We start from the raw sequence: 22,657 nt of genomic DNA, 5'->3' as shown, positions 1-22,657 counted from the left end.
TATATATATAAATTTTATATATATATATATATAAATTTTAGGCCTATTGTGTCTGCCGCCAGATATGGGATGGGAGATTCATGAGACTACTGCAGCGAGTGGAACCATGAGACTACTGCAGCGAGTGGAACCATGGGACGTGCGTCAACATCAATCCAGCGAGGGTATTATCTTTTCCATGTAAATGATGTTTTGCAATACCTGTCTGATTTGCAAAGCCTGGTGGAGTCAATCCTGGCTTCTGGTTTGCCACATGATGATGCAATAGACGCTCGGCGCTTTATTGGTCAACCGGCACACAGCACGTTTTCTATGGAACGCCGTTAGTATCTCCGGTTGTGTGCAAACACTTTGCACACATAACCGAAGATTAACGGCGTTCCATAGATTTCCGATTTCACATTCACATATATACAAAGATACTAGAAATACAAGATAGAGTTCTCGCATTGTAAAAATGAGGCGGAAGTCGTGCCCAACGTAGGCGGCGCCCTTCTTTTTAACCATGCAAGTTTCCTATACTTCGTGCCCAACGTACAGGGCGCCCTTCTGTTGCTAAGTATATCCAGACGCAAAAGGCGCCCTTCCTTTTCACTAATGGAGGAAAACTTTTTCACTAAGAGTGCGTCCGGCCATGCGATTCTGTGCTGTATTGTTGTTTCATTCTTTACTGATTCATGATAATGCTTTAATTGTTTTGTGTATTATTTGGATAATAGCAACGATTTCTACCGCCACCAAGGAGGTTATGTATTCACCGATATCACTGTCTGGGTGTCTATTCCAGTTTGTTTATATCTAGTATCTTTGCGAATTGATAATAAAATACGCGACGACTTGGTAACGAAAGTTTGGCACAAGTTTTTTTAGATCCAGCTGTAGGGGGCGTCCCATTTTTCGTATTCCCACCATGCATTTCGGTGGAACACTTTTTTTGTGTGGAGAACTCTATCTTGTATTTCTAGTATCTTTGATATATATCACACCAATGGCAGCGGAAGTGATCTGCGACTGAAAATAAAATGGATGGTTTCAAACTAAATGCCGCAAAAATGGTAACATTTTATATTATTATCAATTAGAATAGAATATGATATAAATACAATCTTAAACAATTACCTTAGTAATGTGTATATAGGCTAAGTTATTCCTTATATGCCTGGCTAGAGGCTAGGCCTGCCCAAACTCCATCCACACTGTGTGGCGTCCTTAGTAACCAGTCTTTCCCTGAGAAAGTGATGATTGATTGACGTTCTCGGACGAGTCAATTTAGGGCTAGGCCTTAGCCAGTGACGTAATGTTCTCAATCCAGAGGTGCCCGGAGGCTCTTTTACTAATAAATAATCCAGCAGTAGTAGTAGGATGCCTATTTGATAGCAAATTACAAGTCAATACGCTGTGGCAAGAGGTCCGGTACAGGATTCGTTGTCACTCGAGTCTAAATTATCTGGTGCCGGATCCGTTCCTCTCCAGTGGCAAAAATCTGGTTGCTGTACACAGCACTAATCACACCCGGTAAGCTATTGACTGAGCGAGCGATATTTACGTACGAAGGATAGGCCTAATGACGTACAGCAGCTATGAACTTCAGAAGCTATTAAGAATTACTTCTGTAGAATTCTTGAGCATACTGAATTTAAACAGAGAAGGCCCATATTTATATTTAGTGTCATGTCAGTAAGATAGATATTTGATTTATAATCACTGGTCTCTCTACGAGTACTTCTGGGGCTGGTTTCTCGCCAGTCTTCTTGGGCCCTAGTTAAACAGCTGAGTTATACTTAGTTGACGAACATTTTTGCTATGGACACAGGCCATTAATTTATGTGAAATTAACTTTTATTTTATATTTCTTTCATTACAAACGGATGACATAGGATCTGTCAATACTAAATTATTTACGATTTAAATTAACTGTGAATGAACATGAATAACACACAGGAGGCAGGCCTACACATCTTAGTAGTAGTGGTTTTGTAGATTAAAAAAATTTTTTATTATGTTTTTGACAGCCTATTTTTGTTTTAGTTGAATTAAATATTTTTTACTTTATAATAATGAATACGTTACTTATTAAAATATATACAGTACAGAATGTTGTAGCCTTTAACACATAATCATGTCATGATTAAAATGTCAATGAGTACAAAATAATGACACTTTTCTTTATTGTTGTGATTATTTGATGATTCACTTAATAACATAATAAAAGAAGAGTATAGTTTGTTGTAAACTATGGCTTCAAAAATGAACATTCTCCATATTCTGGCCTACACGAACTGTAATACTCCCAATTAATACGCAGCGCAAAAAGTCTCTAATCAAATCCAATGTTGATTGTACAGTAGGCCCTACAGTACATCAATGTTTTTCACCATATTATTATAATGAATTGAAAAATGTAGAATGAAAACTCTCCTTCCAAGTCGTACCACCTCAGTGATCCTATCCTACACGCATTCGTATTTAGGCCTACATAGCCTAGCCCATGCCCCTACTAGCCTAAGTATTATTTCAGGTTTACTTAGGCCAGTGGACTTTGGCCCTAGAAGGTCAAAAAATCGCTACACATGCATCATCCATGGAACAGTTGGGAACCATGGGTACGTCATACAGACATGTTTTACTGTTGGTCAAAATCCGCTGCTAGATCTTTACACCTGAACGACAACAGATCCAGTACCAGACATCTAGCCACAGCGATTAAAATAAAGCAATAGGCCAGGCAGGGAATTGTTATGTCACTAAGTGTAACAAATACCTGAATAGGCTAATCCCATACATAGTATGCCTAGACCTAACTGCGTAATTATTGCTTTTTGTGATACTTCTGGTCTCCTCAGAGAGCTGCACAAGAGCGCAAGAACAGAGCACAGTCACCAGAGACAGAGAGCAATTGGGATAGCACAGACCAGGAGGAGGATGATCTTCCACAGATAAGCTCAGAAGAGGAAAGCAGCTTCAAGTATAATACCAAGAAACATACATCACCAAACCACAAAAGTAATAAAAGTAGGCCTACATAATTTGTTTTTAATTCTTGTTCTTATTATCATCATCATTTATATCCTTATTCATCATCAAAATCATAAATATAAAAAAATATTAGATGCATTGGTTAGATAATAATAATAATAACAATAATAATAATAACAATAAAAAATAACAATAATAATAATAATAATAATAATAATAATAATAATAATAAAACTATAATGAAATTGTCCAAAACAATGCTAAGAACCACTTTGTGTAATTGGCTGGAAATGAAGCATACAGTGAAGTGGATAAAAAATTCACATAAAGGGACGTCATAAACGATTAGCAACAAGATATAAATTTACAATAAGACACAGGTCAAAACAACTAATTAAATTTTGATATGTAGGCATTTTACAGTACTCCCATTTTAAGAATACAAGGAGTACATCAATGAAATTTATGACTTTTAAAAGATTATAACTTAAATATATTATAAGGTAATGAATATAAAGTTCTTTAGCTCAACACAAGCAGTATATTTTAGAGTATACATGTTGAATGAAATGGTTCATAACAATTTAAATTTTATTCTAGGTTATAATAATAATGTGAGCCAAAGATCCTCCACACCTTCAAAGAGTATAGATACAGCTCGAGCTGTACAGGAGGAACGACGATCATACAGGAACTCCCCAGCTCTCAGTACAAGAAGGTAGGAGTGGTTCAATGATTTTTTTAAACCCATATTTATAGAGGTGTCGTAGAAGGTTAGCTGATATTCAGGGGCCCTCTTAAAAAAATTAAACGTAATGCTTTTATTAACCCAGTCTCTTATGAGGCGTAGAGAGTGGTGGAGGTATTTTTATCTGTGAGAAAAGTCCTGCTGTTACAGGAATTGAACCCAGGAAACTGGAATTAGAAGGCAAGCATCTAAACCACTAAACTATTCAATTCTACTCCAAGTGGAATTCAGGAAGTTAGAAGTGTTTCAATGGTTATAAATATTTATAGTCAGTGGCCACACCAGAGGTCCCCTGGCGAGGGGTCTCTGATTGGGGTCCATGGTTCTAGACGAGAGGTAGAAGATCCCAACAGGTGTTCACAACCAGCCCGAGCTCCAACATAGTTAAGCAATCTTAAAGTATGGGCACCTCTGTATGCCTAAAATTGACACTCTCAGTAAAAATACTGTATTCTCCTATGAAATAATAGGCTGCTTCCCTAACGGGCGGTCCTGTACCCCTGGAATCTCGCTGGTGACGCAAAATACTAAGGTCTTTCTGTTTTTGAGAGACATTGGCTTTTGTTAATTTTTGAAAACTACAGGTAGATAAATAGCTTTTCAGGCTTAACTATATTTGATTAGCATCTTATCTAAAGTCTCAAAATCATAGTAAAAAGATTTTGTCATCATGTGCTTGTGTCTTCTCAAGATAGCTCTTGAAAATAAAGCACATTTGATTTCCGATGAGGTCCATCTTAAGAATTAAGAATAAGAATAGTGTTCTAATATAATCTTATTTTATTATCTTTTGCATCAGTAGCAGTAACAAAAACCAGAAAGCAGTGAATGTTTTTGTAGATAATGGTTTTGACTCGGATGAAAATGAATCAATCTCGTCAACGATTAAACGACGACCAAAGGAAGAAGTACCACCATATGATTTCAAAGCAGAAGTAAAAGGTATCAATATTTATTACTTATTACCTAATAAAGCTGAATGGAATTAATCCACAGTTAATTTCTTGAGCTTGCTTTTAGTTTGTTGACATAATAATATAAAATGTTTAATTGAATACAGTAAATGCATGTTTTGCAATGTACTCTGTTCCCTGGATAGCATTCCTCATTGCATTAGTTAACTCAGCAGCAGACCTATCTCATACCAAATCATTCATTAATTAACAGTAGCACATCTAGAGGGAAGCTTGGAGGTTCATACTCCTCTCCCTCCCCCCACCCCCACTAAAAATAAAAAGTATATGCTTGTATCTTGATGATGCATGATGGGCTTGTGTATTATGTCGGTATTGGATTGTGCTTAGGGAGTGCAATAATGAATTTTGCATACTTTCAATTTTAATAATGCTGCATATTGGGATTGAACTGGAATTACAAATCAAACACTTAACTCGTTTCCTGCTGAAAATATTAAATCATTCAAACAATTACCTAAATATTAGGTAACATTAGGCTTGTTTAATTTCAGGAGCAGGAGATTCAGTCAAGCGACCAACTCAAGCATCTGGGAAGCCAAGGAAAGGTCAATTATATGATGCCCCACCTAAACAGAAAAGTAAGTTTATCATTGCCGTAGTAATACATGATGGATTCATGGATAGCTGGATTATTCCTTTATATACTCATCATTATCACTGTGTAGTAGTGGAGCTGAAACTTCAGTGCCAAGGTCCTGGATTCAAATCTTACCAGTGGAGTTAACAGATGGTGGTTAAGATGCTTGCTTTCCCATCCCTAAAGTCATGGGTTCAATTCCTGTGACGGCAAGATTTTTTTATTCTGATGACTAAAACAGTCATTATATAGTCATTAAAGCATAAGTGGGTCCTGTGGGAGATATCTACTGAACAGGATACTCATTATAAAGAAGAAAAAAATTAAAATTAAACCAGGATTAGTTTTTCCTCAAGATTATTAACATCTTTATTCTAAAGCCTTTGTTTTTTAAACAGTACTGAGTGGAAGAACAGTACTGTAACTTTCTACAAAGATTAACAAATTTAGATAAGAAATATGTAAAGAAATGACTATAGGCCTAATGATCTCATCCCATGTTTTCACGTTGGAATGTTTAATGTCTTATAATTTATTTTCATTTCATCAGGTACAAATCAGACCACTCCATCCTGGGATGATTCTGATGAAGAGAAAAAAATGTTGGCGGAGATTCGATCAGAAATGGAGAAAAGCCAATTGAAGGCACCAAAAACACACCTTGATGTTCCAAAGGGTGGGTTAAAAGATAATACAGATATGCATCAGTGGCGAATCCAGGGGGTTCAGACGAACTCCCGTCTGTGAAGAAACGTAACAAAATACTACTGGGTCCTGGCTTACAAAATGCATGCTAACCTACCTAGGCATATTTTGGCAGATCAGACAAACAAGGCTTAGCCCAACTAGTCTTCAATTGAATAAATTATACACCCTGTTTTTGGTTCGACATCATAATATTATGTACGAAAATGCATTCTTAGGCCTGTCAGTTCATCGATCCATGAAAGAAAGACTACATATCTAACTACTCAATATTGTTGGAATATAATATATTGCCTATGTCTTTGATTTTTTTTCTCTATGTATAGGCCTAAAGAATTAGATAAAATTACCTTTTTCAAGAGGGGGATAAACCTTGAATTTTGAAGAACTTAGAGGTCATTAAAAGACTCCTCAGAAGTCGGGAAAGCTCCTTTCCGGCCATCTAGGAATCAAAATTTTCCCAGGCAAGGACTCCCGGACCCCCTTTCATTTTTTGGGTTTTTTTTTTTTTAAACATTTTGAATCCCCCTCTTTCAAATCCTCTGTGCATGCATTAAGTAAGTATGTTTATTTCATAAATATGCATATCACAACATAAATGTGTATAAAATACATAAAATGGCTATATATGTAAATATGCAATTAATAAAGTGGTTTTTACACTTGCATTATGTCTTTTAGCTCTGATGATTGTTCAGTTATATTGCACTGATTTATATATAATAAAATCTGGTAATTTTAATAAGTGACGATAATTTTCTTGGATTCTATTTCTTCCTTCCATTGTCCTTTTCATTTCTCCATTCTTTTGTCTACTGTTGGACATCTCATTTTCTGTTAATGTTGAAATGGCAAAGTATTGGCAATGTATTTGTTTAAAAAAGCAAGAGTGATTGAAACTAATAATATGAGGTCTAATACGTCTTCTTCTGTTTCGTTTTGACTTGTTGATTCTGTAAGTATTTTGAAAAGCTCTCCTTTTATAAACTGTAGGTGATATTAGACACAGCCAACCAACTTCCACCAAGAGTACACCAAATATGTCAAAGGCAAAGAAAGCCTACAAACAAGGAAAGAAGATGACATCACACAGTAGCGAAGCTCTTTCCCACCAAAGTAGACAACATACAGCGGGTCTTGTAGTGACAGCATCTGATGTAGATCTGCAGAGGGAACCAGTGTCACTAGGGAACACAGCAAAAGGGAACCAAGAGATGGTGGATATGTTCCAAGTGGCCACACCAGACGAGGATTACCCCAGTTCATCAGTAGATGATGAGCAGACCAGTACTCGGTAAGTTCAAGTTTATTTACCGTTTTTAATAAAACCATTACAAGATATATCTTTTTGTAATTAATGAATAAATGAAAATTGTATGGAATGACCAATAAGAGATCTTGATGAGATGGGCTGCCCTAAGTGAGGTGTCCTAGCAAAATATGCAGAAGCACTCACAATATTGAAAATTAAGCATTTTTTATAAACAATATTTTTGCCTTATGACGAGGCGAGACTTCCATTATACCTTGTTTTGCGAATGAATGAAAGGAATGTTTCTTCCTGTTTATTTTCTTTACATAGATATGTATACTATTATGAACATGGCAGCCTAAAGTATTATGATACCAGACAGGGGAGGCAGGAGATATACATGGATAAGATTGCAGACAAGTAAGTTATTCATTAAATTTATTTGATTTTTGTTACTTGTGCTTTGACATAGTGGTTAGGAGCCCTCATTCTAATTCCAACATCCTTGGTTCAATCCTGGAAGAACATCCACACCCCCACTTCACTTAATGCTCAATAAAAAAAAAAAACAAGGGTTAAACATTTTTTTTTCAAATGGCATAATAACTTAATAAATGTACACATGCTCTCTGTGCATAACACTGTTGTGCCCCTGTTGATAAATCCCATAAGATAAGATTATTGGTTCACTCCTTTATAACAGAGGAACACTCCCAAAGAGAGGTTCAACCCATAAAAGACTTAATAAGCATATACAGAAGTTACAATTGTAAAAATTTAAAACATATTAGTAACTGAAAAAAATCATTGTATGCTTAATTCTTTTAATTTATTTCTGTTGCAGATCAGAAACGCTTGTTAGACGAGGTGTCCAAGAGTTCTTCGCTGCCTTCAGAATTCTAGTTGACTTTATACTTATTCTTCTCCTTGAAACCATGCGGTTTGTAGCATTTAACATTCTCCAAACATTAATTGTTGGCATCTTTAATGTTTTTGGAGATTACCTACTCAAACCAATCTTAGCGGCCCTTTTCAACAGTATTCTACAGCCACTTTCAACATTTGTTTACAATGTTGCTATAGCAACCAGAACAGTGATGACACCTATTGGAGACATAATCAAGGTCATCTTGACACCATTCATAATGTTAGTGAAGGCATTCAGGTTATTTGAAATTAATTGGAGGAGCAGTCCTCCAACACGTTTAATTGAAGATGTTTAACTATTGTGCATGGTGATGAACATTTCCAAAATTAATTTTTAATTTATGTACAAGTAATATGTGCATGGAATGCAATTAGTCAAGTATAAAAGACTGTTGTGTACCAAGATTGATCCAAGAAAAATGTTTCTTTTTTATGGCTCCAATTTTGATATTGTGGCCCTCTTGGTCAACTGTGCCGACTTGTTTTAACCAAAGAGTATAGAATGTAAAGAGAGCACAGTCCCTTTGCAAATACATCGTTCCCTATTAACGATGTAAGTTGCCATCATCGTCATAAAGTGAGCCTGCTGCGTTGAGTTGTCTCGTGGAAGTTCGCTCCCACATAATATATTAAAACGCATTCGTTTCTAAAAAATAGTAACATTAATCTATCGCCGTCTGTGCTAGGGTTTACTGGGTAACTAAAATTGACAACCGAACACAGCGGGTGTCCCCATAGCATGTATGACGCTCGCAACAAGTGTACTGTGCTCTTTTTGTTTTCCTTTGATCTTTGATATTTCCTTGAAATGCTATTCAAAGTTCATTCCGTCCAGATATAATTGTCTGCTCAATTGTCATTGGTTGTTGAAGTTTGTACAGTATAGTCTTGCACTACATTATGTGGATGAAAGTATGGGGTACAGTATTAAGGCCGTAACATATTTGCCATGATAATATATTTTAAAATATGAATAGTCATAATATGACAATATTATTGTCTTTATAGTTCTGTATTAATGCACTGTTTACCTTGATCTACCAATTCCTCATGTTAGTATTACACTATTTACTTACTATTTTAAAAATATTTGTATTATATATTTAATACTATACAAGTTTTTTTTAAATTTATGAATGTTATAAATTATAAAAATCTGTATATACTGCATGTGCTACAACAATTGATAAATCCAAAATGACTTGACAATCGATTTAATTAATTTTGAAATTAAATATACCAAATACATCAAAGCTTTATAATACAGTAAAATTGTTTGTTGATTTAGATAATCATAATGATAAATGTTTTATAATACTATTTTAGACTTTTGATGTAGGCCTACTGTAGCTTGATGTTGTTTCTTGCCAAACATGTTTTTAAATATTGTTTCATAATATTATTTGTAATTGTACTATGTTTAAATGCAAAAAGTATTTTTATAAACATTTTCGGAAATAAATGGCACAATAGTGCAATAATGAGTTTGAGTTCAAGTGTTAATCAAATGAATGATTTAAATGTACATGGGTGTGTTTATGAGAGAGATTAGAAATGTGTTTGTAGATTCTACATTTCTCATCAATTTCGTGCAGCCAACAAATTGCAAGTCGCTATAACAGACGTATGTTTGAGAATGTTGTTAAAAAATGTTTACGGCCAGGCTCCGGAGGAAAAAAATTGTATATGTTGTAGAACTGATTTTTCAATAAAACAAAAAGGGTATTTGATGAAAAACTTGAACCTCCCACTCACACTCCCACCCCCACCCCCACCAAACTCTGTTGCCTCACCATCCTCAATCTGCCCCTGGTGTCAGCATTTGACAATCAATCTGCAGACTTTTCCAGTTTAAAATTGTTGTGCAAAATTCAGCCTATATACTTTCATTCAATGGCCATTCCACTTTTTTGCTATTTCTATTATTCATTATTTCTATTATTTATTAATCAGTGCCGGTCGTCGTGTAATAAAGTAATAAAAAATAAATGACTGGAAATTATTTTGAATGTTTTTTAAGCGTAAAAAAGTATTATACGCTTAAAAAACAATTATATAATAATTCCTAAAGTCATTTGTATTGGCACTGATTAATAGGCCAAAAAATAATAGAAGTACTGTAGCAAAAAAAAAATAAGTGGAATGACCATTGAATGAAGTATATAGGCGGAATATTGCACAATCTTAAACAGGAAACAATTTGCGGTGATTCTAAAGTATTATATGCTTAAAAAACAATTATATAATTATTCCTAAAGTCATTTGTATTTCATTATTTTATTACACGACGCTGGCACTGAAAAATTAATGACTTGGAATTATTTTGTATATGTTTTATAAGTGTAAAAAAGTATTATAATACGCATTAGAAACAATTATATACTAAATAATTCCTAAAGTCATTTGTATTTTATTACTTTATTACACGACATTGGCACTGATTAATAGACCAAAAAATAATAGAAATAGCAACAAAAAAAATAAGTGTAATGACCATTGAACGAAGTATATTGGCGGAATATTGCACAATTTTAAACAGAAAACCCCTCAATTTGCGGTGATTCTAAAGTAACATTGAAAAGGCTCTACGAATAATTAATTCCTGATGATGACATAATTAATGTCCAAATATTGAATCCCGACACGATGGCGTGCATTTTGATAGTTGGAGTATGTATTATACTATCTAATAATTAATTTCGTGAGTAGAATTCTATCTTCACGCTTCACCTTTTTGTTTAAAAAAGTCTAAAATTATGATTCGAACTTTTATAATACCTTAACGTTTTCATTATTGTTTAATAAGTATAGGTTTTTCGTTAAACATATATTATATGGGGAAGCTAATTTTTTTTAGCCTATATGACTGCCACAGACCTACTTTTTGAATCACGATTTATTGGTTTATTGTTTATCTCATTACTGTTTGCTTGTTTTATTTGCTATGTTAAATCTCGCCTGAGTGGGTGAATTGTCTTTATTTGTAAATGATTTCTTGTTTTTTGTTTTTCTTTTTTTGTCTCTGTTCTGCCTCCACACTGCATGTGCCTAATTAAGCCATGACCTGGGTTTTTTGTGACATTCTTTTATTGTGTTTTCTTAAAGAATGATTTTATGATTTTATAAAATGATCGCCACCCAAACACACCGGTTCTATGAAAATCACATGACACGTGGAGCCTCGATTTCATTTAACACATGGCGGCCATAATTGGGCGGTAGCGCGATAGCGAAGTACGTACGGTTTGTGCCTGGCGGTGACAATTTTCGTGAATAACTTGAAATCTGAGGAAATATTTGAAAAGTTTGACTTTATTAGCCGAGTTACAGGTAAGGCATGCTCCTCTCCTTCGATTTCAAACTCAGTTTGGTATTGTTATATTTGGGTTAGATACACAAAAAGACCGGAACTGCCCGACCTAGCTTGACGATGTCGCATAATGGGGGCGGGTTGCAGGCGCTGGATGACATCGTATCGACTAACTAGGCCTAGGGTATAGCCAAACATTGCCGGCCTAGCCTGCTGAGACTTACCTCTCCTTTATAGCTGAAATCGAAACTTTTTAATAGTTCGCTTTGATGCATTATATATTTCATGCTGTCATATGTGTCTGTGTAATAATTTGTATCATATTAATGTCCAAACCCAGTGTTTTTCTGTGGGATTTCCAAGCCTACATTTTTTGATTCGAATTTGCATGATCCTGAGTCTATAGTCTAGCCTAGGCTGGATGTATGCCGCCTACGTAACCTTGTCCTTTACTAATTAGTAGGTAGGTAGAGTATGTAGGAGGAAGCTCCAATATCCACTATTATACATACACTACAGCTAGGACTAAAAATTTGTGCTGATGTGCTGAAGAAGGGAATAACTGTTTATTTACTCATATAGGCCTAGGCCTATCACATCAGCCATTTGTTGCATCTTGTCATCTTCCCCACTGTAATTTTCATATGATAAGCTCACTAGCTTTCTTTATATCCTCAGATACATTAAGTTTTGCAAATTGCCAAAGCAATTTTTGGACCAATAACAATTTATCTAATCATTTTCCAACCTTTTTTTCAAATGAACTGTATTGAAGAGCTTATATTGATTTTTTTTTTTTTTTGCACAATAGGCCTACATGTTCTGTAAAAGCCAAGCTCCATACTGTAGGTTGTTGTAGCTGAGTTTTCCAAAACACAGAAAAGGGTTGGGACTGGTGAAATGCAGGGTTTTGAATATTTAAAAACTGGGGAAAGAATGGAACAAAGGGTGGCTAGACCCCTTTTTCCCATAGTTTTAAATATTCAAAAATCTGTATCTTATTGACCGCTCCCGAGTTTTTCGTCCAACACCCTTTTTGTGTCTTAGATGTACAGTACAACACATACTTTTTTTTTTGTAGCCTGGCTTTATTATTTACTTAATAATAATAAGTCTAAAATTCTTGTCATGAGTTTTTGGTTTCTATTCTCTAATATTTTTCCACATTTATAAATGTCACATTCTCAGATTTGAGAGTGATGTCACAATTTTTTCCAAGCAAAACCAAGTTTCTGTATGAAAAAAATTGTGAATAGAGCACCAAACAATACCAACACAATAAGATACTCTTGACATTCTAATAACATATAACACAGCATTATCATGTTCTCAGCAGTATTTAAACTTAAGCCACAATCGCACTGGACTTTTTTTGGTAAAACTAACCAACACGTTGGCTAGTTTTACCATAATTAGTCCAGTGCGGACAGCACAGGAAGTTTACCTGACAGGAAACTTACCCAAGCCGCGCGGTTAATTTAACCGAGTCCCGCTTGCCCAGGAAAACTGACCAGGTTAGTTTTACCTAGCAGGAAAGTCCAATGCGAACAGCGCGAGTCGGGTAAACTTCCCAAGTCATCACAGTGAATGACCTTCCTCAGTGAAGTGAACGTCACGATTTAGCGCCCCCAATAGTTGAATCTGTACGAATGGTTAGTTTCACCATGGCCTGTGGTAAAACTAACCACGTCGGTAAATCCCAGTGCGAACGACAGGAAGTTTACCCATTGGAATGTTACCCACAGTCTCGGTAAAAATTTCCCTATTTTAAATCCAGTGCGATTGCGGCTTTAGATTGATCAATAACATTGCCCCGCCCCTTAATCTGCCCAACTGTCAATCAATGATTAGACTGCAAGCTGACAACCTTCATTGGTTTTTTAAATAACATTAAAAAGTTTGGTTAATTAACTTTATGAACATATCTCAATTGTTGATCATTCATTATTGGTTTTTAATATAAATGATGTCAAGTCATAAGGAAACCTCATTTTGCTTGTTTATTCAAGATTCAAAAGCTTTCTTCTCTATTGCATTGGTGCATTTCCCTCTGTATAATGAACAAGAAAGCCTAGTACTGTACACTCATTCACAGCGTATACATGAATACACCATACGCATACGCAGCCAGTGGAGGATGTCCGCTGCTGTTTGTATGCCCTTTATTACCAAGTATTGCACCGCTCACGGTTTGTTTGTTTACCTGTTATCCACATGATACAATCAGGGAAGTATAAAAATACAATACTTTTGTAGAGGGCCATAGATTTCCTTATTTTTCTTTATCATCATACCATCAAAAGAGGTGCACTCTATCGTAACTAGGAGAGTGACATATTACTATACAAACGAGAGTACACTCTCTTGTTCTATATTGGTATAATCAATTGATTTATTATCTTTAACAAGACGGACGTCTAAAATTGTGAGAAGGCCCTTCGAAGACCTAGAACTTTCTTAACACATCTATTTATTTTGTCCAATTTCCGGGAGACAAACATGGCTTGCTGGACTAGGAGTGTTGAAACTCCTGTCAGAACATGAATTCCCAATTTACCAGTAATTTTCAAAGTGCTGATGGACAATGTTATCATACTGTCATCACTTGAGGCAGACTTCAAATCGCTGATGATTCATTTTTTGCTGAGTCGTGATATTTTATTATCTCTCAATTAATTAATATGAAATTCTGCTATTTGATCTTAACCAACAAATTAATATGGTATATCTACTAAAGTACTTATCACTGAATGATTTTGATATTGTATAATTTAACAGTGTTCCAATAATACAAGTAAGAGTAAAATGATTATGATAAAGAGGATCCATTGATTTCGATTGCATGTTGATGATATAATAAGTGTTTGTGCTGATGCGATGTAATTGTATGTTGTGTTATTTGTTATGGTTGATGAGTATTGTGAGGTGACAATAAAGATGAGGATGAGAAGGCCACAGATTATACAGCATGTTGTCAAGCCATCTTACGGCGCTCAACAATGAAATGAGGCAGCCATTACTGTTAGCAATATATCTGAGTGCCTTTCGCTCTGGATCTCCAACAAACATACTAATAAGTAATAACAGAAAATCCTTTATATTTTATTAAGAATTTCTGCAGTCAGACATCAGTTATTTGTAGGTTATCAGTAACTACATTTTCTGTATCTTGTGAGGAAGATGCACCCTTTCAAGCCCATCCCTTCTTTGCTGCTTATTGATGGTTGCTTGGCGATCACCACAATTTAGACTACTGTAACCCCATCCCCTCCCCAAGACTAAGTGTCTGTGGTCATGATTGTTTATTGTGATATGTGTACAAATATTGATAAAGTACTTATATTTGTGAACTCTTGAATGAAGATACAGTAGTTGGACATTGGACTTTAAATATGTTATCACAGTTTTATAGTGCATCCCAGAAATAGTACTTCTGTGACCTTCAGTTTTAAATTATACTGTATGATCATAATAGCTAGGTTCATATGGGATTATAGCCAGATGAAGTAGCTGATCTACTTGCCAAGTTAATTGGATTACATCCACTAATCACGTTCGACGTTAAGGTTAGAGCGAGATATTTTGGTGGGTAATTACTGTTGATTTTCGCGCGACTAGTTTATGCTAGATCGAGACTATAGGCGTAAGCTAGGCCTAGGTCTCAGCGGTTGATTAGACTGGCCGAGGAATCCAGCTGGAGGGTTTACACTGGGTTTCCCCCCAAGTATTTCGTTTAGCGCGTGGTAGTGTGGGCATGCCAATTTCGGGTCATCTCTTATTACATTGGCCGACCCCTTGCCCGTCCCACGAATAAAAACGTCTCTCACAGCCTTGTGGTCTGCTCTTAGATTTTTCAACTTTGTCACAACAATTGCCGATGTTATACCATTGTGGCCTAAGTCCTGCATTCTCTCTGCTATCCTTTTGTGGACACCAGACTTCTGACGGTACAATTTATCTTCAACTTTTTCGGCGATTTCTGGCTACCTCCAGATATCTATTAAATCACATTCCTGTGCATACGTCCAGAGATGGCGTTTCTTTACTGACTTTTCGGCCATCATTTGCAAAATAAGACTTGTTGAAATTAAAGTACACAGATCAGGAAGACTGCGTCAATTCTGAATGGTGTTTATGATAGTAACTAAAAAACGCGCTAACCAGCAAGCATGGAAGGTCACTTTGCTTCAATTTGATTGGTGTATTCATGACCTGTTGCCACCCGCTGTTTAATTGTTTACTGGCTTTAGGCTGGATTAAGAAGTTAGTCGACATAAATTTACTCGACGGGCTTAGTCGAGTTGTGGCCTTCATCTCGCCAAACTTGAGCGGTCATACTCGAAGTTATGGCGAGATCTTCTAGCTCATCCACTAAAATTATCTCGCCATAGTTGGATATGAACGGGGCTAATATATTCTATTCTGATGTAAAGTTTCCTGTGTGTAAGATTCATGGCATGCCAAGGATTTTAAATCATTTCAATATTAATAGCATTCTGTTCTGTAATACCATCTGAAATATAAATTTACACCTTATAGCCTTCAATGTTTAATGCAACCCATAGATTTTTTGATGTTTTTCTCTAGGTCTATAAATCTGTTTACAAAATTTTAAAACAAATTTAAAGTTTCTTATCATTAGTTTCATTAAATTTCTCCAAGATGTTTCCACTTATTTTTATTGGCAGGAAGTTCTTTATGTTTCTTTAATGTCACAGAAGTGTTGTAATTTTAGGCCATGTTTTCAGTAGATCTACCAAGTGTGAATAGCTAGAAGATATGAATATTAAAGATTCCATCTTTGTAAAATCTGTAAATTCATAACACTTTAAAAAAAAGTTTTGAAATGTTCATTTTTACGGATCAAATTTTAATACGATGCAGATCAAAATAAACTTAATTTTTGTTGATTACAAGTCCATTATTATGCAGTTTTGAGATTTATGCAAATGAAAGAATGAAAGATTTTTTTTATATGCGAGTCAGCAAATGGGTAAGAAAAAATAATGCTTCCAAAGTTGAAGTTGCCCTGAACATTGAATTTAAATTTGCACCTTATGCCTTAAATGTTAATGTAGTTCTTTGAATTGCTGATGACATAGTTAGTTAATTTTTAAAGATCAAATTCTAAATGAATTTACTTGTGGATTGTGGGAATTAAACATTTAGAATGAAATATAAAGCTGTGATACCTGTAGATCCCTGTAATCTTGAACTTGTCTGAGATCTGGATTAACATTTTGTTGTTTATGACTAAATAAAGGTTGTTTGACAAGCTAAGCAGGTACTACATGAATACTACATTAGGAACAGTTGGATTTGTAATTGAACATGTTAGCAGTAGTACTTTAGATTGATGGTTTAGTAGTACTTAGTAAGGTGCTTTTCTTCTAAGCCCAGAGTTGTAGGTTCAATTCCTATCAAAACCACAACTTCTTTCCTACTTAATGCATGCCAAATGCTGGTCCTCGGTTAATAGCACTCAGTTGACTCTTTTATTGTTGACTTTTTTAGTTCTAGAAATTCATTATTCATTCATTTCACTTTTAGAATATTGCCAAATTCCAAATGCAATACAAAATGAGTTAAACAAGTACACATGGCAATAGAAGGTTAACGGTTATAATACAAATAATTGTAAAAATGATGAGTCTGTTACTTATAAATAATATATTGGGATATTTAAGTTCCATAGAGAAATGTGCATTTAGCAAAATCATACACTAGTTACTGATATTGCAAAAAGGATTAATTAATTTAACATTGTCTGAGGTACACAGGTGTGTAGTGTGGTGTCAAGGAGAACGCTATGCAATGAGGCATGACCAATTTTATCATTTTTAATAATGATCAATGTGTCTGCCACTGACAACCAACAGACAGTGTTGACCCCTTTGCTACTTTGCCCTTGACCTTTCCTTCACTTAAATTGGTCTACAGTGTACTGTACTGTAATTTTAATAGCCAAACACACTTAGTAAGTTGATTTGCAATTATACAAAGGTAATAAGCCTGTGTTGGTGTTGTATCAATACAATGTCTAGATCTTTAATCTTCAATCAGTTTTTTTTTTCATTTCAGTGATAGAGCACGATGCCTGCAGTGAAGGGAGATGGAATGAGAGGACTGGCTGTCTTCATTTCCGATATAAGAAACTGTAAGATTGATGTATTATGTTGTTACCTTTATTTAGTTGTCTCGGGTGTTTTTCGTAGTCATTTTTGGCAGAATGTATCTCATTACTTGCTAAACCTCAGTCGCGTATCCAAAGGGGGGGGGGGTGTGCGTGGGGCCCCACAAAAAGCTCGCGCCGCCCAGGCATGCCCCCCCCCCATTCGAAAACTTTGAAGCAAAAAAAATTAGGCTAGTTTTATGCTTATGATTATGCTGTCACGGTTAACGTGTATTCGAGAATCTAAGAAACAATATTTTTCAGTGGGCGTGGCCACCGAAAATAAATTCCACGCCCCCTCATATTTTGCGCGCCCCCCCCCCCCCCACCAGTCCCCCTTTTTAATACTGCTAGATACGCCACTGCTAAACCTATATTGTTGTCGCTTTTGAATTATGACAATAGAAACTGGGGTTTTTTCCCCCTACCACATTATTTTTGGTGCTGCCATTATCTGAAATCAAACATGTGAATGCACTAGAGCAAACATGAAAGGTGAGTGGCCCCTCAGAGATTTTGCATTATTTGTTTATTGACTAGTCATTCTATTCGTTCAGTTTCTGATCTCCTTTTAAAAAAGTGCACAGAGGTCCCTACATTCCGTACATACTGTTATACTATATTATTATTATGCGCATTCACACATACTATTAGGAGTCACACCGAGTGGTTAGGACACTTGTTTATCATGCTGATGACACAGATTCATTAACCAGTAAGGGCAACTACGAGTTCACTGAGCCGTAATCGAGTACCTGGTTGAAAATCGGGAAATTAAAAGGCAGCTAGGAGAGGAACTGGCAAACTTACTTGATGCCAAGGCTCAGATAATAGATCATGCGCCTACATCTTTCAGTAATGAATACAGGACTACCTATACAGTTTTATTAAATAAGCATTTTGACATCCTGAGTGTTATCTTATCTAATGCTTTTATCTGTTTGTGTTTATTAGGCAAAAGCAAAGAGGCAGAAATAAAGAGAATAAACAAAGAACTAGCAAATATCAGATCCAAGTTTAAAGGTGAGTCACCAATTTTCTTTGTTTTCTGAAGACTATCTCTACCATGCTAACTTGTTTCCAGGCTTTCCTTGGATATAGAAATAGAAATAATGATTTCTTGGAAATAAACTTATAGAAAATTTTATAGTGAAAAAACCCATTATCAAAAGCACATTGCAAGGTAAGAATACCTGTTTGTCATTTTTTGAATAAGGGATGATCAACTATTTTTTTTAAATGTTTTCTACTGATAATCCTAACTATCAACTGCAAGACATAAAGCTCTGTTAGTGACTGATTTAATCCTAAATCAAATATGGTAAAGCAAGGCCTTCATTTCTGTGTGCCGTGCATTCTAGATTACCACTGTATGCACAGTTCTTTGGTATGGATTTCATGTGTAGTAACATGATTTTGACTAGTAGCTTAATTCTACTCAACTTCAAGCTAAAGTATCTAGTGAGATACTGTCTAGAAGGAAGCATTGAATAATAATAATAATAATAATAATAATAATAATAATATTAATAGTGCAGATTTGTAAAGCGCCAGTATCCATCAAACAAGATGCTCATGGAGCTTGGTATGTGGCCATGTTTCACCACCAGAACCAAGGCGAGTGTGCCATTCCAACCAGCGCCAATATTACAGCTGTAGGTTGCAGCTCCTCTACCTTAACCACTCAGCCATTCGACTCGCTAATGTGGCGTATCAAATACATTAGTATTTCAGCATTAAAATTGTAATAATTATTCTTTTTCTTTTAACAGTTACTCAGATTAGTTAAGTAAGTTCTGATAAATTTTTAAAAGTGACTACACTTTTAGAAAGAGCAGGTCAGGCCAGTTCATGGTCTAGCCATTGATAGGCCCTAGGATGTCTGTCGTACCTTTATAGGTTTCAGCAGGTTTCACTGCTGGTGTGGGGATTGCATTTGGGTAATCATGTTTATAAGAATAAAATTTAATTTACTTATACATTATTTAGTAATTAAATATGAATTGAACCATATCAAATGGCAAAACAAATACATCATACAAAAAATGAAAGTGCAAAATGATGTCTAGTTTGTTAACCGACATATTTATATTGTAAACATTGTGTTATTTTGAATGGGGAATAGGCAATTACTCAGGTTATCCAGGGAATTGCTGGTATCTCACTCATACTGTAGGCTACAGTACCAACATCACTACTGATTTAAATTTTCATTTTATATAGGAAACATTCTAAAGAAATTATGATGTTTGGTGAACCATCATTTACACCTGTTGAATGTTCAACATCCTTATAGGCCTAAGCTCCACATTCTGTGATAGGCCATGTTGTAGTCCATAACATTGTACACCTTCAATAAACATTAAAATGAGCCTTACTATCAATGCGACTTGGTAATTTAGTGTGAACGTGTTAAAGGTATGCATCTACCTATGCAAATTGGTCCAAGTGCCCTCAAATTGCTTATTCAGGTATTAATGCTATTGATTGTTAAGCATTGATTACATGCATAGTGGAAACTGATTGCAATCTACAGCATTGATGGTAAGATGAGCAATTTATTGTGTGTGTTATTTGGCATTAGGCCCTACATCGACTTTATGAACATTTGGTATAAATCTGGGAAAACTCAAAAATTTGATTCAGGCTTCAAATTGCTTGTACAGCATAGGATCAAAAACAAAACAGTTTGTCAACTTCCAATGAAAATCAGGTCAAAATCATTCATTTTTTATCCTTTTTACAGACTTTTTATATCAATTTTTTTCAAAATGTATTTAAGTATATTGACTTAAGACGACAACACAGTAGGTTGAAATTGTTTACTACGGCAACTTGGCATTAGTTAGCATTAGACTTTAGCTTACTGTTATTTCAGTGTAAACGCCAACATAACATTTAGTTGCAATTAACTTCAACACTATATTACTTTTTGTTGTTATTTAGCCGCTATACAAAAAACTAAATATTCAGTAATTATGTATTCTTTAAAATGTATTGTTATTGTATAATGAAATATAAATATCTATAGAATAGCATTACAAATGTCAGCATGAATAAACCCATAATGATAATGAGAGAATGAATAAATATCAGACCTGTAAAAATTGCATGCCAGAGACCATCCCAGTATTTTAGAGGTTTTCTGGCAGGAAATAGAATCTGTTGTATGATGAGATTTAAGCTCAATAGTAAAACAATATCAATGCTTATAAATTCAAGGTTTCATGGAAAAGAAAAAAATAAAATTGTTTCATGAATTAAACACAAATACAGTATTCTGAATTTAAAGTATATCCTGAAACACAAGTTGGATATTTTCCGAGAGAGCTCCGTTTTTTTATTGAACATAATTTTTCTGCAAAGCTCTTTATAATAATTGAATGTTCTTTTCATCCATTTACTGCCAAGTAGTTTTTCAGGTATTTTGATATCCAAACCGCAGTTTTTTCTAGGATAACTCAATGAAATATAATTGGTCTTTTTACTGGGGCTAGGAAGATTATGAAGTTATTATTTCTAATAGGCTTAAGCTTTATTATAAAAATATATTCAGTGTGTGTAGTATTAAAAAGTTTTGTCATGTTAATGTTTTTATGCAGATTCAAAACCTTCAATGTGCCTATTTTTTAAACAGAAAGCCAAAGTAAATGGGTGCACTCAAAAGTTCTGTACTTGGAAGTCCAAAATTCAAATACTGCACTTATAACTGCTAAATAGTAAAACTTTCTATGATCATCAATTTAAAATGGCCATTTTGCAAGTTAGCGAACAGTTTACAGATTTATTGTTGCATGATTAGAGTTCACTCTATATTGTAAACCACAATACTATAATTGTAATTTTCTCAAGCTGATATTTCATGTTTAAAGTTGTTCAACAGGTCGTTTTTATTTATACTACAGATTTAGTCATGTAATCTGCCAGATTTCTTGGTAGGGCAAAATGGATAACCAGATGGTGCTCACTGAATTAATTTCACAGACTTGCAGGGAACCGTAATTTAGGGGTGTACTGTATACCCATCGTCCTTAATTAGTGTTTGTTGATTGATGGGGACCAAATAAAGTTACTGGGGGTTGCTGGGTATTCACCACCAGGGGTGGTGCAATGATGAGAATTTTTAAATTAATGACATATTTTACATGGCCGTAAATAGCACTATAAAATGGTAATGGTTGGAGATTATACATTAAATAATTTTTATGTTTTTGTAATTTAACTTGAACGCACCACATTTGTATGTGCCACCATTCCAAAGGCGTATGTTCTCAAAGTACTGTAAATAAATATAGCGCATAATACATGGTTTCTATGCGCTGTATCAGATCATGTTCAACATATATTGTCGTTCTCTAGATTGTGATCTTGAATGCATTCATCTACAAATATGTTTAAATATCATCGCATACTGAATTCAAATTTGAGCATCATTCATAATTTAGACATCAGTAGCATAAAAAAGTAATCATTCCAGCTGATGCCCTTTGACCTTGCTGGAGCTTCACTTAGTGACGACTTACTGTATTTTCTGGCATCACAAGCAGATTAGAGTCCCTGGTTGGCTAGTGCTCGATAAATATGGCCAGTCCAATGATTTTTATTGAAATGTTTGTGCTATTATGCTGTGAAATTTGTATTACAGTATGAGACTAGGAAATCAAATGAATTATGATAAACACATCCAATTGAATTCTGAGAATGAAGATCATAGTGTTAATTTGGTTTTTTGATTATGATTTTGGTTAATATTGTTTTATATATATTTAATTTTCCATACAAATAAGGTGAATCTTCATTAAATTTCTTAATACGAGGTTTATTTGATTATAGGATGATGATGATGATTTTAATATTTTGTATAATTCAACTTAATGTTCTTTTAATTATAATACAGTATTGTAGTAGAAAGGTTGGTGAATTACTCAGTTTATTGATATCAGTTTAGTTCAATGATGCTGGTCTCCATCTAATTATAGACCTGCCAATTAAGACTACCTTTCTGCAGTTTTA

At 34.8% G+C, this 22,657-nt stretch overlaps 2 protein-coding genes across 5 annotated transcripts in view; both read left to right on the top strand.

The window, feature by feature from the left end:
• The first annotated feature begins 928 nt into the window (after nucleotides 1–928).
• On the top strand, nucleotides 929–9,652 carry LOC117100104. 4 transcript variants are annotated; one of them, XM_033239657.1, is made up of 9 exons: nucleotides 929–1,055; nucleotides 2,844–3,003; nucleotides 3,577–3,694; nucleotides 4,527–4,666; nucleotides 5,193–5,279; nucleotides 5,829–5,954; nucleotides 6,977–7,277; nucleotides 7,566–7,655; nucleotides 8,080–9,652. In XM_033239657.1, exons 1-9 carry the CDS (start codon nucleotides 1,023–1,025, stop codon nucleotides 8,456–8,458), a joined length of 1,434 nt encoding a protein of 477 aa, XP_033095548.1. In that variant the 5' UTR covers nucleotides 929–1,022; the 3' UTR covers nucleotides 8,459–9,652. The 4 variants fall into 4 exon arrangements, with proteins under 4 accessions (XP_033095548.1, XP_033095547.1, XP_033095546.1 ...); XM_033239656.1 differs by having other exon boundaries at nucleotides 4,524–4,666; XM_033239655.1 differs by having other exon boundaries at nucleotides 2,844–3,012.
• Nucleotides 9,653–11,335: 1,683 nt separating this feature from the next.
• The window catches only part of LOC117100103 (AP-2 complex subunit alpha-2-like), a 31,424-nt gene continuing 20,102 nt past the window's right edge, over nucleotides 11,336–22,657 (top strand). The window contains exons 1-3 of the mRNA XM_033239653.1: nucleotides 11,336–11,492; nucleotides 17,554–17,629; nucleotides 18,599–18,667. Coding sequence (XP_033095544.1) covers nucleotides 17,566–17,629; nucleotides 18,599–18,667 — 133 coding nt within the window. The 5' untranslated portion in view covers nucleotides 11,336–11,492; nucleotides 17,554–17,565. The remainder of the gene's footprint in view (nucleotides 11,493–17,553; nucleotides 17,630–18,598; nucleotides 18,668–22,657) is intronic.

Source organism: Anneissia japonica, unplaced genomic scaffold (assembly GCF_011630105.1).
Source record: "Anneissia japonica isolate Jap-2015-1 unplaced genomic scaffold, ASM1163010v1 scaffold241_len727266_cov204, whole genome shotgun sequence".
Classification (NCBI taxonomy): Eukaryota; Metazoa; Echinodermata; class Crinoidea; order Comatulida; family Comatulidae; genus Anneissia; species Anneissia japonica.
The sequence above is the reverse complement of the archived record's forward strand: the minus strand, read 5'-3'. Positions and strand labels throughout refer to the sequence as shown.

Excerpts from the sequence above, each read along its gene's own strand:
- LOC117100104 (XM_033239654.1), top strand. The coding sequence starts at position 1,023 with ATGGATGGTTTCAAACTAAATGCCGCAAAAATG. Across the intron at positions 4,667-5,192 it reads TTTCAAAGCAGAAGTAAAAG|GAGCAGGAGATTCAGTCAAG; the intron begins GTATCAATATTT and ends GTTTAATTTCAG. Across the intron at positions 7,656-8,079 it reads ATGGATAAGATTGCAGACAA|ATCAGAAACGCTTGTTAGAC; the intron begins GTAAGTTATTCA and ends TTTCTGTTGCAG.